The sequence below is a fragment of the Brachionichthys hirsutus genome, unplaced genomic scaffold (assembly GCF_040956055.1).
Source record: "Brachionichthys hirsutus isolate HB-005 unplaced genomic scaffold, CSIRO-AGI_Bhir_v1 contig_1394, whole genome shotgun sequence".
Lineage (NCBI taxonomy): Eukaryota > Metazoa > Chordata > Actinopteri > Lophiiformes > Brachionichthyidae > Brachionichthys > Brachionichthys hirsutus.
Window position 1 is genome coordinate 242,926 of NW_027180379.1, and position 17,075 is coordinate 260,000.

The 17,075-nt window shown below is 42.3% G+C and overlaps 1 protein-coding gene across 1 annotated transcript in view; it reads right to left on the reverse strand.

The window, feature by feature from the left end:
- LOC137914316 (neuropilin-2-like) overlaps positions 1–16,967 on the reverse strand; it is a gene marked incomplete at its 5' end in the record, with an annotated part of 28,315 nt that extends 11,348 nt beyond the window's left edge. Inside the window, 6 exons of the mRNA XM_068757921.1 lie at positions 1,959–2,055; positions 2,173–2,441; positions 6,228–6,392; positions 7,386–7,460; positions 15,248–15,392; positions 16,794–16,967. Coding sequence (XP_068614022.1) covers positions 1,959–2,055; positions 2,173–2,441; positions 6,228–6,392; positions 7,386–7,460; positions 15,248–15,392; positions 16,794–16,967 — 925 coding nt within the window. The remainder of the gene's footprint in view (positions 1–1,958; positions 2,056–2,172; positions 2,442–6,227; positions 6,393–7,385; positions 7,461–15,247; positions 15,393–16,793) is intronic.
- Between the last annotated feature and the right edge of the window lie 108 nt (positions 16,968–17,075).

The following is a 17,075-nucleotide window of genomic DNA, read 5'->3' on the forward strand; positions in this document are numbered from 1 at the left end:
ATGACTAATTACTCACAGCACACTTATGAGCAGTCAGGATGGGGGTGGATAAAGGGGGTTTGGATAGTCTAGAAACAAATACTTTGCTCTGGAGGTGGTTAATTATCCCCAAAATAGCTGAGCACAGGCTGAGCACTGTTCCAGAACCACGATAGATGGTGACTTAAGGTCAGGCATTCCTATTTGGCACGAGTTTATCAAATCAAATATTTTGTTCTGAAAACTTCATCCACAGCTGCATAGGTTTAATACTTTCAGCTTTAAGGAGAGTTTTTATACTCCATGTTGTGCTTAGTCAATAACTTTCATCGTCAGTTTTTCATTACTAAGTATATAAGGAGATGGCAAGCATCCACAGCCAGTCTCAGCCTCTGGGTGCTGTGGCACACTTTCATGATTAAAATTGCCATGGTACAACTGTAGGCTGAACAGAAATACATTTTAATACTGCTGATTCTCAAAGTTTTAGGGCGCCACAATTTTTGCTAAATGCACTTTATGAGGAAATCAATAGAGATTTGTCGAGTCTAACGGCTAATAACTCTTACCGGGTGACATGTCTTTTATTTATTTCTTTACAAAATGCAGATAAAATAGAGAGGGGGAGGAAGACAAAAGAGTAGGCTAACGGGGTTTGAAGGGAAGAAGTGTCAAATGTCTCCCCTTCCTTTTGTGTTTGTAATTTCTGAATTCTTCTCTCTTTCCTTTTTCTTTTGGCATTCTGGCTTTCTTTCCTGTGACTGCTGGTTCCCTCTCTATTCCCATGATAAGACGCAAACTCTTCATGGGAGCCGGTACAGTGGAAAAGAAGAAAGAAGAGACCGGGTGGACGATGAGGGTGAAAGGAGTGAGGAAAGGGTGGATAGAAGGGAAATAGAGGAGCGGTTAAAAAAAAGTTAAGGGTTATGGGAACAAAGACTGAAATGTACTGCTGTTTATTATTTGCCAGAGGATATAACAGCACTTATGAAACTGAGAGGGGGGATATGATGGGAGGGGTTAGGAAGAAAAACAAGTCAGAATGGCAGCACAATAAGAAACCTGCAGGAAAAGGCAGAGAGATGATGGAAGAAACGGAGAAATAAGCAATAAAAACATGAAACATGGATGAAAGCCTCTCTGCCAGTCAGTAAATAAGTCTGTGACCTATGATGATGTCTTTTCTATTGGAATCTCATTGTACCATCTGACAACCATGCATGCAAACCCATGAATCCGTTTATTTTTTTTAGATTTAGTGAAGAAAAATCGGCATCTGAGACAACAAGCCTGATCCAGAGGAAAGAGTGCAGCATCCCAAATACCAGAAAAACTCAAAATTAGTCATGACAACGTTCTACACAGCAGCAATAAGCTGATACCATTGATGTGAAGTCCTTTACAGTATTGGGCTTCCTTTCTGAGGATACTGTAGAAACGTAATGCTGGACTTCCATGAAATTTAGTAGAAGTGTGAGAGAGAAATTTAAACAAAGTTTAATTCTTCATTTCCCTTTTTGTACCTTGATCGCAGAACCCTGATGGAATAATCCGTGTTTTATTTTTAAATGATTTATTCCTCATGATACGTTAACTGATATGTGTGGAATAAACCGATCTACATACGTTTACTTATGAAAACATAGCATCTGCTCTGCGAAACCAAAAAGACCAATTGGAGACATTGCAATTATTTTATTGTGGTTGAAAATAATTTAGGTGTTTAAGTTTAAATATATAATGTTATAACTATATGATGTTAACCTCAGACCTGGTGAGATTATTCCTCATGGCTTTTTGGATAGATATTTCTTTTCATTTCCATATCTATATCACGACTATATCCGAAGCGAGATTTAATTTGGCGCTCTACAACCTGGTCACAGCTCTGACCGAATGGAAGACAAGATGGGATATGGAGAGAGAGAACGAAAGAGAGAGAGACATACATGAATGGACAGACTGGTTGCGGGACTTACGAGCACACTGCTCCAGCTCGACGCTGCTGCTCATGTGGATGTTATCTATTCTGATGTGGCCTCTGGTTGGGTGATCAAAAAAACCTTCAAACACCACCTTGAGATAAAAGAAGAGAACGAAAGATGAGCCGTCACAGAAATACAGATATAAGTCTTAGAATCAGTCATAGACTTGTCACAGACCACCAGTACTACAGTCAACTGGAAAACATACCTGGTACTCCTTAGGGCTTTGGGGCAGGATGGTGCGCCCTTCCCTCCAGTGAGACCCCTGGTCTCCTTTAAGAGCCCAAAGCAGCGTCTCCTCTTGGTCACTTTCCCTCAGCAGGACCCTCAGGCTCCCCTGTGCCTCTCCCTGGAGCTGGTAGTAGAAGAGGAGGCAGAGCGGGCCTTCCTCGGGGCCCACCTCGGGGCTCAGCAGCCGGGCTCGCTTCCTCTGGGTGTGGGCGCCCGCATCCAGGTGGAGGTAGTTCCCTGAGAAGTCTGGAAGGAAGGGGAGCGAAAGAAGGATGGCAGATGATGCATTATTAAAAGGTCGGTGATGAATTTAATATGAACGACTTGTAATAAAAGCAACATTATTAGCCATTAAACTGATTCATCGCCACTCTTTGAATGAATGCCTGTAATTTTAAAGTTCACAGAAATGGATTTTTCTCTTCTATTTGAATTCCATTCGTCCATAATGCATTCCACTTTAGTGGAGTTTATAATTTGAGAAGACATCAGAGTCTCTCCTCGCTTGTGTAACAATGCGGAGGGACTCGGCTGGAGTTTCAGCTACCACCGCCATCATTCTGTGGTATGAGGCCTCACCGCAAATGAGGCTGGCATTTCATCATGGCTGCTAATGGTTATGGATACCACATACACACACAACTCAGCTAAACAGCCCTAATCACTCTGAATGCTGACACCTCGTTCTGTTGCTCTCCCTGCTTCTGCTACTTAGTCAGCACAGCCATCAATACACTCACAATGCCTCTGCACATGTCTGCCTGCAGTAGTGTGTGTGTGTGTGTGTGTGTGTGTGTGTGTGTAATCTAATTCACTTGTTTTCGCTGCTCTCCGTGCTGATGGACAGAAAGCGGAGTGAGGGAGTGAGTGTCAGATCTATCTATCTATCTATCTATCTATCTATCTATCTATCTATCGTCTAGCCTGCAGCACATTAGACTTAATGAATTATGGATTTGGGTTGAGGTAACTCTTTTTTTCACTTGAAGGCAATAAAGAGGATCCAAATTACCGTTGCTCATTAAGTACAGTTAGAGAAAGTTGCCTTGTTTTTCTGTCTCTCTGTGTTTGATCTTGGCGAGGCTTACAAACGGAGGGAATTAATTAACAACCCTCTACGGGAGGAACAAGCAGGGATGTAGGACTGGCGCCGATGGAGGGAGAGGAGTGTGTGTGTGTGTATGTGTGTTCATTTATGTTAAAATGTGTGTGTGTGAGTTCATCTGTCAGTCATTGTGTGTGTGTGTAACTGCGAGTGCCTTGCGTCTGACTGCATCACTTCTCATTTGCATTTACTGTATGTTTGCTGAATACAAGTTTAAATGGAGACAGACTGCAGGTCTGCAACGGTGAACAGAGCCAAGAAGGAGTGCACTGTTAGTGACATCACAATGTCCACGCCTGTTTACAGCCACACTTGAGTATGACTGGACGTTTCTTCTAAAAGCATTATAATTCTAGGAAATGGCTTTTCCAGCCTTCATGGTCATGCATTCTTTTCAATGACAATTTGAAAAGGCACCGCGCCTCATTGGAATTAACTTTGCCTCTGATTTTTGTTCACTTTCAGGGCTCGTTTTGGCTTCTCAACTTTGTGAACCAGAACAAAGATTGTTATTTTTGATAAATATAAGAAACCTGTATATATAGGTCCACATTTCAAAAGTAGATAAAACAATAAAAAGTGAGTTAGGAAATTGCAATATTTAACAAAAGTATAGCATACAGAAAAACACCTGCACATTTATTTATCATATTTAGCCAATGATATGAGCAAATTCACAATATTCTTCAGCTTGATCGTATGCTCGCAACAACAAACAAACTTTTCTTGAAAACAATAAATCCAAGAATTGGCTAATTATCATTAAGGAATACTTCTAGTTGTGTTGTATCTTATCGTAACAATACACATCTGGACTAGTTTACCGTTTGTTAAAGTAATAAGTCTGCTGGCACTCATGACATGCAAATACATGTTAAGCCCTGCTGCCCTCCCTAAAACCACACATTTACCATAACTCGGCTCTGATTTTTACATTCACCTGAAATGTAGTGCGGTCGATTTCACAGAGCCATTGTTCAAACAGATTGTTCGACCAGTCAGTTATGAAGCCATGCTTAAATTGTGTTAAAGATATTGTCCTCCCATCCATCATCCATAACCTTTTATCCACCTGGCTGACATCTGGACAAACAACAATTCATGCTCACTTTCACCTGGGAGCAATTTAACATTGTTAACAGGTCATGATGAAATAGTTATTTAATAATTTATAGTTTGAATTATCGCCTGTTGAATAACATTATCCACCAGATGTTTTTTTATTTAATTTTTTTGGTCTCTTTTTAACGTTCCTCCTCCATTCTTCTCCTTATCAATAGCTAAAGCACTTCCTACAACAAGCAGTGTGAAGAGTGTAGTTCAATGAAAACCTCCACGGGGCATAGAATCTCTGTCTTGCCCCATCTAAGATCAAAAGAATACCTTATGAGCTTGGATTTTCTCTTCCAAAACCCTAAAAGAGCTTTCAACGACAAGAACTGGGAATCTGATTTGCATATGGAGACAGCTTCCAGACAGGGTGCAACGCTAATGTTGGTGTAGAACAAGACTTAATGTCATGTTCACGTCTCGCGCGTAGACAGGGACCCCACTGCCTATTGCACACTCTCTGACAAGAGCACACGTAACACACACACACACACACACACACAGCAGCCTAGTGCGATGAAGAGCTTTGTCTTATGCCACAGCCCTGTCTGTTCACGCGGGAGCTGCTCAGTCAGCCAGAAACTGGATGGCTCCAACAGATATGGAGGAAACCTTGGTGAATGGCAAGGTCATGTGTGTGTGTGTGTGTGTGCAAACCAACCCACACTTCTTGGGTGTTCTGGCCTTGGCCCAGTCCCACCTTATGTATATACTGTGTGTGTGTGTGTGTGTAGACTCAGGGGAGCTAAAGAGCTAAGGCAGCACTTCTGTCAAAGCCATCATTTGACTTATCTGACTCCTCTGGGTGATATGTATGAGTTGTTTGGATGAAGTAGCGTGCGTGTGTGTGTGTGTGTGTGTGTAGGTGTGTGTGGCATGGATAAAGCAGACATGGTTATCCTCCTGCTGTCTTATTGAAGATGGAAAGATGCAGAAGAAGCATCACTGAGGGAAATGGGAGAGAGGTCAGGGAGGAGAGGAGGAGGTGATGGAGTTAAAGGAGGTGGAAATGATATGCTGTAAGGAGGACTGCAATGGTGAACTGTGAGGGTTGAGCAGAAAGGCCCTGTTGGTGAAAGATACATTTTGACTAAGACAGAGGAAGAAAAGAAAGAGCAAACAAGTACACTAATTATAACACATGAAAGGTTCAAGCTAATGCTGCTAGTGGAGAGAATGAAACACTGAAATAATGGGAAAAATAAGAGAAATAATGGGAAAAATAAGAGAAATAATAGGAAATGAAAGAAGAAACTTGAAAGGAAAAGACATAATAAAGTAACAAACTAGGTTCGTGCAAGGGAAACTGTTAGACCTCCCATTAAGATGTCTTACAGTTTTAGCAAATCAGAATGAAATACTTGCATCATGATTGCTGTCAGCAGTTCCTCCGAGCACTGGGATCTGTGATGTTCCTTTATACGACAAACATTTCGCTCTTAATTAGCCACAGAAATCTCAGTGCTGAGGAAAGTCAAACATCTCAATGTGAATGTTAAATTTTGCCTGAAATGTGGAAGACTTCTTTTTTTGGGGTTACCTCTTTATTTGACTTCATATGTGTGTGTGTGTGTGTGTGTGTGTGTATTCTGTGTACCGTTGGATGGGTGGGATCAGGGTTTTTCTTTTGAAATGGGGAACAACCAGAAAGATGAGAATGGAGGGCAATGAGTTTAAACGAACAGAGGATAAGACCTGCCCTGAAATGCTTTTCTGGATTCTTACTTTTTGTTCAAGATTTAAAGTACTCTTGGGAGATTAGATGCAGAGGTTTGATGTAAAATACAAGACACATATCAGCATCTGTCAGCACTCACTGTCTGATCCCAGTGCCAGATCCTGCCTTGTGCCGTGCGAGCCGTGGGCCGTTGAGCTGCTGCTGGCTGTGTGCAGAGACCAGCTCACACCTGACTGGGGATCAGCCGACCAGCCACACAAGCTCTGCTCAAAGTCGCATACAGCCGACAGGGACGGCGTGGTGGCTGCGGGTCATGAAAGAAACATACAACCGGTGAAGAGATCATCTGAAAGTTCGTCCGCTTTAAAACAAACAGAGCAACAAGTTGTCTTTTGAGCACCGTATCAAATTGACAAATCTCGTCAGCTGCTTAGCATCCTTTTATGAGGCTTAATGTCGGAATGGCTACTGGCTCTTCCGCATTGTGTTTAGATGTTTTGGCAGTAGAGCTTGTGAAATATCACATCACAGCAACTCATGCAGATAATTAGTGGAGAGGATAAAATGAAAACAGACAAAGAAAGCAGTGTAGCTATAAATCGAAAGAGAAGACGTAATAAGTGCATAAAATTTAAGACGGGTAACATGAACATTATAGCACACATTTAGTTGTTCTGATGACGGATTCAGTTTAAGCCTTTAAAGCCTGAACCATGAAGTAATCGTTGGAAAATAAGGTCTTCGTGGAACCTTCTGACAAATTTGTCCAAAAAGAAAATGCACATACATTTTTATACAAGTGCTCTAATTTATATAACTTGCAGATGCATGTGTTGGCTTGTATCCATCAGCTTTTTCAGAAAAAAAAAAATCAAACTTCTGAAGTAGAAGTCTCAAAATCCTGAAAGGCCAAGTGTATCAAATATGATACATTTGGCTTCAAATGGTTCAGTCATTGTCTTTGGTTATAGAAACCAAATGAAGTTTCTAACCCCAGTAAAGCTGCTGTGAAATCATATTCCCAGTAAGTGTGTGTGTATGTGTGTAAGATCTCTGGGTGTGAGAGCCTATTTTCACTCAAACAGACCTTCCTGTGGGACTACTGAATCAAACAGACTTTAAAGCCCAGAGGCTCGGTGGTGCACAATGACATCATGCGTTTGACCTTAACAGTGCCGTGTGTGTGTGTGTGTGTGTGTGTGTGTGTGTGTGTGTGTGTGTGCATGGATGAGAGACAGAGACAAAATGAATGCTGAGTGGGAGACCACTTGAACTGTTTGTGCGTCTGTGTGTTTACCGGGTCTCATTGCAGCAGTCGTCTGTTCCTCTCGGGGCAGGGTCGGGGTGGCGGTGTCAGGTACGGTGGTGGACTCTGCTAACAGGAACAGAAACATGAAGGTCACAGTATGAGATAACAGAATGAGCTGAGTGTACAGAAGCTATCAATACAAAGCATGTCATAAACCATAAATTAGCTTAGCATTCTGTATTAATGTCATACAGAATGGCAAAACGTGAACAATCACACTTTATATCTAATGCACATATTGTAGCGAGTGGATCCGCTTTAAGTGTGATGAACTTTGGCTGATGGGAGGAGAAAATAAAGACAAAAAAAACATATATGAAATACACAATTTGTTCTGCAGCTGCTTCCCTAGGAAACGGTTAATGTCTAACAACCCTCAGCGCAATCTGAGCAGCATTCAGATATGATACTCCAGGACTTTGTCGTGATCCAGGCAGTCAGAGAGTGAGCTGGCACTAAGAAGAACACCACACTGGTTCACCCACTGCAGGTTGGCACACACACACACACACGCACACACACCTATAAGGATATGTTGATAGATGCTACACCGGAGCTGACCTTGGTAAACAGCAGCATGTGACGAGCACATGACAGATCAAACAGCGGCACACGCAAATGTCAGCGGTGTGGTATGTCAGTGGAACTCCAAGACCTTCTGGTCCTAATAAGCAGTCCTCTACTGCTGGTTGGGATTCCTTGAAAGGGCCCTGAATTCTTCCATCAGCTCCCTCTGACACGCTGGCGTTAGCGAGTCGGCGTGTTGACGTAAGGGAATGGGAGATTGTCTGGCTCGTGGGGAATAAGGCGAACGCCGCAAGCCTCTTGCCAAATTATTCCTGGAAACTTTTCTCTCTCTCGTCTTCTCCGACATTCGTTATACGGTCTGGTTTTCATTTTTCACTTCGCTAGTCATCTATCGTTTGGCTCAGCAGTGCGACGTCATGTTTCCATCATCTCTTCTTCATTTGACACAATAAATCTGACCAGTTGCAGTCCCACTTTGCAAAACCAGAAAATCTCTCTCTCTCTCTCTCTCTCTCCCCAGACACACACAGCCCCATCTCTCATTTTCGCTCCGTTATAGAAGTGAGACCATATATTATGTTGTTTCTGTTTTACCGCAACCGCAGTTTTTTTATTCCATTACTCTTTCTCATGCTGTTCCGGTCGTCTCTCCGTGAGGTGCATTCTGAAATCCACTGGTGTTTTCAGTTCGGCTGGCACAGATCTTCTTTCTCCCTCTCCGGTTAGGACTGTGCCGACTTTCCTCTCCTCCTCTTCAGTGAGCCGCCAGTCATCCGCTCAACATTTCAACACTTCCCTCTGTGCTTGTAACTCTGTCCGCCGTTTTTCCATGTCACTTCTAACCAGCAGGGTAAATGTGAGACCACTGTTGATTTACCACTCGTTTGGTTGTCCTGGATGTTTCCATGACTCCGGTGATCTATAAGCATCTGACTTGTTTACTGTGAACTCTTAACCCTTTTCCAGACTTTGCTAATAGTGTTGTTTTCCCTGCATCTCTATTATGCATTGTGTGTGCATAATTTAAGTTTATTGAGTTAAAGCAGTCTACTCACAGGGAAGATATGCAGCATTATTATGTAAGCTTTAGCAGAGTGTCCTCACACACACACACACACACACACACACAGGCACAGAATTAGATATTAGCATTAGATAAGTAGCTCCCAGCTGCTGACATTAAGCTGTTTTAATTTGGTGCCCTTTACCACTGTAATTAGCCCCCCGTATGGCAACGGAGAGAGGGAGAAACTGAGATGAGAGAGGGACAGAGGAGCACAGATATAGATGAAGAGAGATGAGAGAAGAGAAATAGCAATGGGAGCTTGACCCTTTCCACTTCTCATCACCACTTTCTTAATTAGTGACCACACACAGCCTCCATCTCCACTCCACTTGTCCAATCCAATTTTGCGCTGTCTGCTGTAACCTCTCCTGCTAATTCTTGCTCTTTTCCTCCTCTTCCTCATCCACCAAGCCCAATTTGAATTCCATCCTTCCCGACCCGCTCTGTAGCTTCTTCTAATCAACGTCTTTAAAACCAAATGCACTCAGAGTTGCATTTGAAAACTTTTGCAGGAGCTTTTCCTTTTACCTGTTGAACTGAATTTGACCGACGCACAGGTGCAGCGTGTTTAGTCGCTTGCTTGAGATGGATGTTTTAAACATAAGAATTCAAACAGGGATGTGAGAAACACAATCCTTCACATCTTCATCCTGCAGATGGGTCATCCTGAATACAACTGAGTTACAGCTTCCTGCCATGACTTTCTTTTTCTCTGTCTCTTTCTCACACACACACACACACACACACACCTCAGACGGAGAAACTGCAGGGTGTTTGGTTCGATTTGCCAAACACACACACACACACACACACACTGTCACACAAGCTCGAGGGCTCATCGTAAAGCTGCTGACTGAGCAGGGTGAGGCGGAAACAGAAAGACGAAAACTGTTCAATTATGGAAAGAGCTATGGGTATAAATCTACCTCTGTCAGCCTAAATAATCAGTAGACACAGTAGTGTGTGTGTGTGGGTGTGTGTGTGTGTTTGTGTGTGTGTGATGACTTGCAGACTGTTTCTGAACAAATATCTTCTTTATAACAGGAAACTCCACTCACAATTATCAACTATTAACTATGACATAACGGTCTAACCTTTATGCTCTAGGTATATATATATACTATACGAGTAAATACCCACCTAGCAGCTCTGGGCAGTACAGCACTGCATACATTAAAACTGGGCTGACATTTTTATGTGTTAATCTTAAAATGACCAGCAACAATGAAAATGTGTGCTAGGTGGAAAGAAATATGGCAAAAGTGTGTCTAAAGATGATTGAAGGGTTGAAAGCATGATTGCATTCAGATGGAAATCATCCAGTGTGCTAAAACGGCAAATCAGACAGCTGCACAAAAGTGCAGGTTTAGTTGTACCTACCCTAAAGTGCTGCTCTAATCAGGACTCCCTCTGTAGATGAGTGGGTGGGAAAATGAATTCTTTACAGCAGGAAACTATTTTCAGACTAAAAGCCCAATTAGCTAACCATACTGCAGGCTACCAGCAATATCTGGTTTTACAATAAGTGCCGCACTGGACCACAATTTTTATGTATGGTCGACAACGAAGGAGGCGTCTGTAGCCCGGTGCAAAGTGAGAGCAGCCATGTGACTGTAGTTAAAATGCCACAAATAATAGAGCTTAAAGAGTAGTTTATAAAATAAAACAAAATAAAAAATGCAGATACAGTTAGGATTTAAGAAGCAAAGAAGCTCTTTATGTCAGGAAACAGACAGTGAATTGCTCTTCAGCTGACTGTGCAACAAAACACCATAAGGTATCTGATTGTAATAGTGGCCTTGAGCGTGAAGCTGAGTGCTGAGTAAAAAGAGGCTGCTGGCAATGAAATGGCTAATGATCAGCGAACAGCAGCCAACGACAAAGAAAGTGAAAGTGGAACTCAAGCAGACGTTAACTGTGCCGGAGAAAGACATGACGACTTTCTGCATCACCGAGCAGCTTTAAGTTAGGACGTGTTTTAAACTATTTACAAAAGCCGTATCAGTAGCTGCGCCTTCAAGGTCAGTGCCGGGAGGAAACAACCGCTGAGGTATGACCACGCAGTTGAATTTTTGCAATTGCCACACACACAAAAAAAAAGGGATGGATGGATGAAAACTAGATGGATAAAGAGGCAGACAAAAGGAGACAGGCATAGCAAGAAGGTGGTGAGCCAAAGCTAAATATTTAGATTGGAGAAGCACAGGCTTTTCTGCACACAGTCACATGTAAACACACGCATGCACCGGCAGCACACCGGCGCCTAATCTGAAGTGCTGCCATCTGAGACGTCTCAAACAGGACAAGAATGGAGCAAAAAGGGTTACCCCCCCCCCCCCAAAGTGGATGGAGAATGATTGCATATAGTTTAAAATAACTTCTGAGGCTGTACGCTTGACTATTCAGACACTTGACAATGAGAATTCGTCCCGCTGCCAGTTTAATGCTGGTTGGAGCGACTGAGTAAGTCAGAGGTAGAGCTGCCAAATACTGCACCCCTCTGCAGTGGTGGGCAAGTGGGTCCATCATCACGCAAGTGGCCCAGTGCTGTGTCTCAGAAACCACTGCTGATGTCCGAAAAAACTCCCAACACGCCTTAAGGAACATTTAGAACGTCAGTTTCCTGTTTTAGACCAGTGTGATAAGTACGTATCCAATACTACTACTAATGCTAAAATATAATAATAGAAAGTACTCCTGATTGGGCTCAGTTAATCATCATATTCTAACTGCTTCACCTCTTTTCTAGGACGATCCTACTTCTTGAGTTATTTCCATCAGTCAGTGAACGATTCTATTTCGCTTTTTTGTTTTTTTTTTAATAGCTGATCCAACATCACTCTCACACATTTTACACAACCCATTATCCATGAATTACGTAGTAGCCAAATGCAGTGGATAATCATTGTGGTTTTCTTGGAGGTAAAAGCATAATCTAATAATGTCTGAATCTGGTTGGCAGTCCAGAGGCTGTTTTGCTGCAAGTGAACACGATCCAAAAAGCAGCAACAGATGATTAAAGACAAAAATGTTATCAGCGGTCTGAGGCACACGAGAATAAATAGCTTTCCATAAATATGCCTTCAATATTGCTGCCCGTTTTAACGGAGACGACAACCTACGGATATATTTTAACGACTACGAACAATTGTTTTTCTCCATGCCAAACAAGTGGTGTGAATGTGTGTGCCTACCTGCCATAACTAGGTGTGGAATGAAAGAGAAAGAGCAACGATTATTTTAGACCCCAGCCGTTAAAACACGAGCAAAGCACCTAATGTCTGTGTCAATTTGTCAGAATGAATTGGTGCCGTACTGAGATGGCAAACTGCCTTAGTGTGTCCTCAATAAAAGCCTGAATCTGTAGGTGCGTTTACATGGACACATGTAATCAGATTAAACTCCTGATCGGAATAAAAATGCTTCATGTACACACCCAAATCGGAATAGTCTGACCCAATCTAGCTCGATCCGATCACAATTCTATCCCGATCGAGAGGGGTGGTTTATACCGGTTTGTGATCCGATCGGGGCAGATGAAAACACTTAATTCCGAAGTATCGGTACAAACCGCCCTTAGCGCATGTCTGTGACGTCAGCTACACGCGCTGCTGCGATTCCCGGAAGCTAGTTTAAGCCGAGCGAGCAAAAGACACGGCGAACGGGAGGTATAATTGTTCGATGTCTGCGACAAACACGTTGATGGGTGTCCTACGATGCTTTAACATCGACACTATCAAAAATAAAAGTGCGGTCTGGAGGACACAGTGAAGCTCCATTTGGAAGAGCGATGATTTGTTTACAACGGAAGTCGCTACGGCTTCTTCTACTACTATTTCCGGTGTATTTGGTAAAATTGCGCATGTCAAAAAAATGTACTCCGATCGAAAGTGTGATGCATGAACAGGCAAATCCTATTCGGATCAATATTTTTAGGGTCCATGAACACAGTGCATCCGATCACAATTTTACTCTGAACTCTGATCGGATTAAAGAAATTGTGTCCATGTAAACGCACCTTGTGATTGGGTTTTTTTTGTGTGTGATTGTATGTTAAGAAAGTCTTTAAAGGCCCTGAAGCCATGTTGATACTCATCATTAAAATAAGAAGGCTGAATAAAACAGAGGCAATGATGAAAAAAGCAATTTCATAAACGTTGTGCACATTTGATACGAGGTTTGTAATTGACACATCCTTCTTGCTGAAAAAGAGGAGGCGCCAGTACTGTAATGCCTCCAATCTGAAACCTTATGTGTGTGTGTGTGTGTGTGTGTGTGGGGGCGGGGGGTCGCTAGAGTTGTGTCATTCCATGTGCTTGTGACTTATGTGTAAACTGCTGTTTTGGAACTGAATGTTTTATTTCTCATTACAACCCATCGCACACATACACATATACACATGCACACCTACACACAAATACAAGTGTGAACACACTCATCTATTAATTTAAAGCACCAGGAAAAGGACAGTGATTATCTGAATCTATGTCTTAGATGTGGACTCTTTGTGTTGTGCGGTTGCGTGGGGTCTGTAGAATGGTAGACGGAGCGGTTGCTGTGGTGATCAGGCGAAGTGGGAACAAACTGCTATCACGCCTAATACACGGATTACGTCCAGGAGGCAAACATCTGGCACGCAGACACAGACGACCAGACAATATCTGAAACTGTGCAAATTCTGCCAGGAGGTTGATCCACAATGAGATCCAGCGTGGAGACGGTGGCTTGCAGACATGATGTGCATGATGCCATTAAATGCAATAATGGGCAATGGGTGTAGACTGGAGAAAGCGCTGCTGGTGCTGCCATATGGGACATATCAGGATTCATCCCATTCTAAAGAAATCTAATGCTGCCATTCATGATCAGAGCTGAAAACATCAGAGCTGTATGTCATGCTAATATTTTTAATCTCATGTTTCACTGGTGCTGTTGTTGTGCCCGAGGGTTTCTGTAGCACAGCATGCATATTTTACACTATCCTCTCTCTCCCAGTCATCGGGATCTCAAAATGAAAGTTTCCAGCAAAATGAACCACTCATTTGTGCTCTCATTAAGGATTTTGTTACCTGGGGGAGTAGCTAAATTAGAGCAAAATCTCAAACCACTATGTTTAATTGGAGAAAACTTTATAAGAAAGTTCCATTATTCAGTTTATACTATCTATTTCTGCTCAGTCTATTTTAATAGATGATCCACCACCGATGCTCACTTGTCTTATAAAGTAACGCCATTCCCCGGCTTTAACCTAGACCTATTATCCACATCATACATCTGTTACACCAGGATCCAAATTTTTGTAGTCATGGCAACCTGATAAAACCTGCGCTCGCAGTGGAGGCTGTCTCTTTTCTCCTTATCATCACAAAGCTCTTGGCTTGTCCTGACACATCTAGGGTACATGGATCCCTTTGGATCTCTCTCTCTCTCTCTCTCTCTCTCTCGTTTTCACCTCGCACATGTTACAACTAGATCTGATGACAAATACAGTAAGGGACAGTAGAGTAGAGTAGAGTAGACCTCTAGAAGGACTGTTGTCACTGCAGCAGGTCCTTATTGGTTTCATTAAATAAAGTATTTGGGTAGATACAGCAGCACACTGCAAAAAATGCTGTTCAATGAACACGTTGACTAACGGTGTGCCTTTATCACTCTTTATCCTAAATGAAAATATTAACACAGGAATAAAAGATATATAAATTGGAACATATTGAGAACACTACATTTTTGCAAAACGCTGTACATAATCCTTTACTTTACTTTACTTGAGCAACATGTTGTAACATGATAGATTGTGAACACAATATAAATACACAGCTGGCCATTATTAGTAAAAGTCCCACGACCCAGTCACTTTAATCCCTGTCCAGACATGCTCTTATAGAGCCAGATGATTAATCTGAGCTACATGCAGAATGTCCTTTAATTAAATGACTACATGCACAAACTCAAATGCATGTCTGTGCAATTTACACACACACACTAAACACGCTCTTACATATTTCAGAGACAATATGTGTATGTATGCGTGAATGAAATCACTGAGTTTATTAATGTGTGTACGTTTATATCATTCGGTAAAAAACTTTCTGGTTAAATAAATCAAGGCTGTGTCGTAATTTATGTGGTGGTAGACAAAAGGGGGCTCTGTATATTCAGTATTTTTCTTCAGCCTATAAAAACAGTGACAGTGTTTTATATGCATGCTACATTTCTACATTTCTATTATCTTACACATGAACACATGTGCTCTTACCGGGGAGGTCGCAGCCCAGGACCTCCATCCTCATGCCGATCCCGGCCGGGGACCACCTCTCTGGAAAGACTCTGATGTACTGGGTCACTATCTCGTCGAACCGCCGCACCTCTGGGGTATCGTAGTGGCCGTTTCCCTCGAAAATCTGTGAGCAGAGGTTGATGTTTAGTTTAGAGAATATTTCATCTTTGAATACGACAACAGAGGACATAAAAATCATTTCGTCAGCAGTATAAATGATATTTCCAAGACAATCGCGGCACTTAATATGGCAGTTCTGTCTGCTTCACTGATGACAGCTGCTTCTTTGACTGTAGCTCAGTACAATAAGATCCTGCAAGAGGAAAATGCGTCACGAGTATTATCGCTTGTCTTAAAGCCAAAGCTGCCTGAGACGTGTCGAAGATAGAAAACGATGAGTGATATGATTTACTCCAATGCTAGTTTGATATGCAGTATGTGACATCTATCACGGTACGTGAGCTGGTACATTGTTCTGTGGTAAAGACAGCATGGAGGATGACTATCATGACACGACTGGGAAGATGTAAACGCTGCAGCGCTGGTTAAATTTGTCATTTCGCCATTCATGTCTCATTGAAAAACAACAGCAAAATGGGGAGCCTGTCTCTCCGAAAGTCATAAAACGCTGCTAATCAGAACTGTTTCCAAGCACAGCGAGGCATGTGTCACAACAACAGACACTGTGTTTCCTTTGATTTTCAAGAAATTATTTGAGGCGGCTCACAGCAGCCTCGGGCAAAACACAAGATTCCTTATGAGCCAAAAACTGACTAGACTTTGCTGTCGCTTCGAAATGGGGGCTCAAATATTGGTTTCATTAATTGAAATGTATCTTATGCCTTCCCCATTTCTGAAATTAAAACAAATGTGTGATGAATTTCCTGAGATGCTCATTTAAAAAGACAGGCAGATGAGACAGAAAAGGGCTCCAGCATCAAGACACTCAGTAGTGCTATTAAAACGTTTTAAGCTGGCGTCTCACAATGGAGAACAACGTTTAAAGGGTGCTGTCTCACAGTGTGTTAACACTGCCAGCACTGAGGGCTGATACAGGAAAAGCATTTTTAATTAACGCCCATGAGAGACAAATATATGATGAATGAATGAGCGAGACACAGGGAAAGCACACACACAGAGAGAGAGAGAGAGAGGGAGTAGAGAGGACCTAGACAGAGAAAGACAGTAGCAGAGAAAGTGAGGAGTGAGGTGATTAAACTGAGTTATTATCAGAGCTGAGGCTGAAATAAAAGGTTTTTTTTTCTGTAAAAGTAAAAGGGTGCGGGAGAGAGGGAAAGAGGGGAAGAAAGAGAAGAAGAACATAGAAGGTTTGGGAGAAAAAGGGTTATAAATAAACTATAAATTGGGAACAATTGGCAATGACAATTAGAGAATGGAGAGTGCATATACTGCATACATGTAAGTGTCAGACAGAATATATACAGGTATATGTGTGTGTGTATGTGTGTGTGTATGTGTGTGTGTGTGTGTGTGTGTGTATGTGTGTGCATGCTCCTTCCTTTACCTTAGCAAATCCAGTCTTGCTGTCGATGATGTAAGTCCAGTCTTTACCACTTAAGCTGTGAGCCAGTTTGTACTTCCTGACAAACGCTCTGTTCTCAGCGCTGGTGCTGCCCTCCAGCCCTCGAGCACCCTGGGTAATAATGCCACGCACCATCTTCGGTACGCCGAGGTCCACCTGTGATACAGGGAATGAAACTATATTGTTAACTCACTCCCCGCACCATGGAAGACAACTTTAAACAAGCTGCTGGACTTCTGTGCATTTTGGGTTGCAGTATTAAGT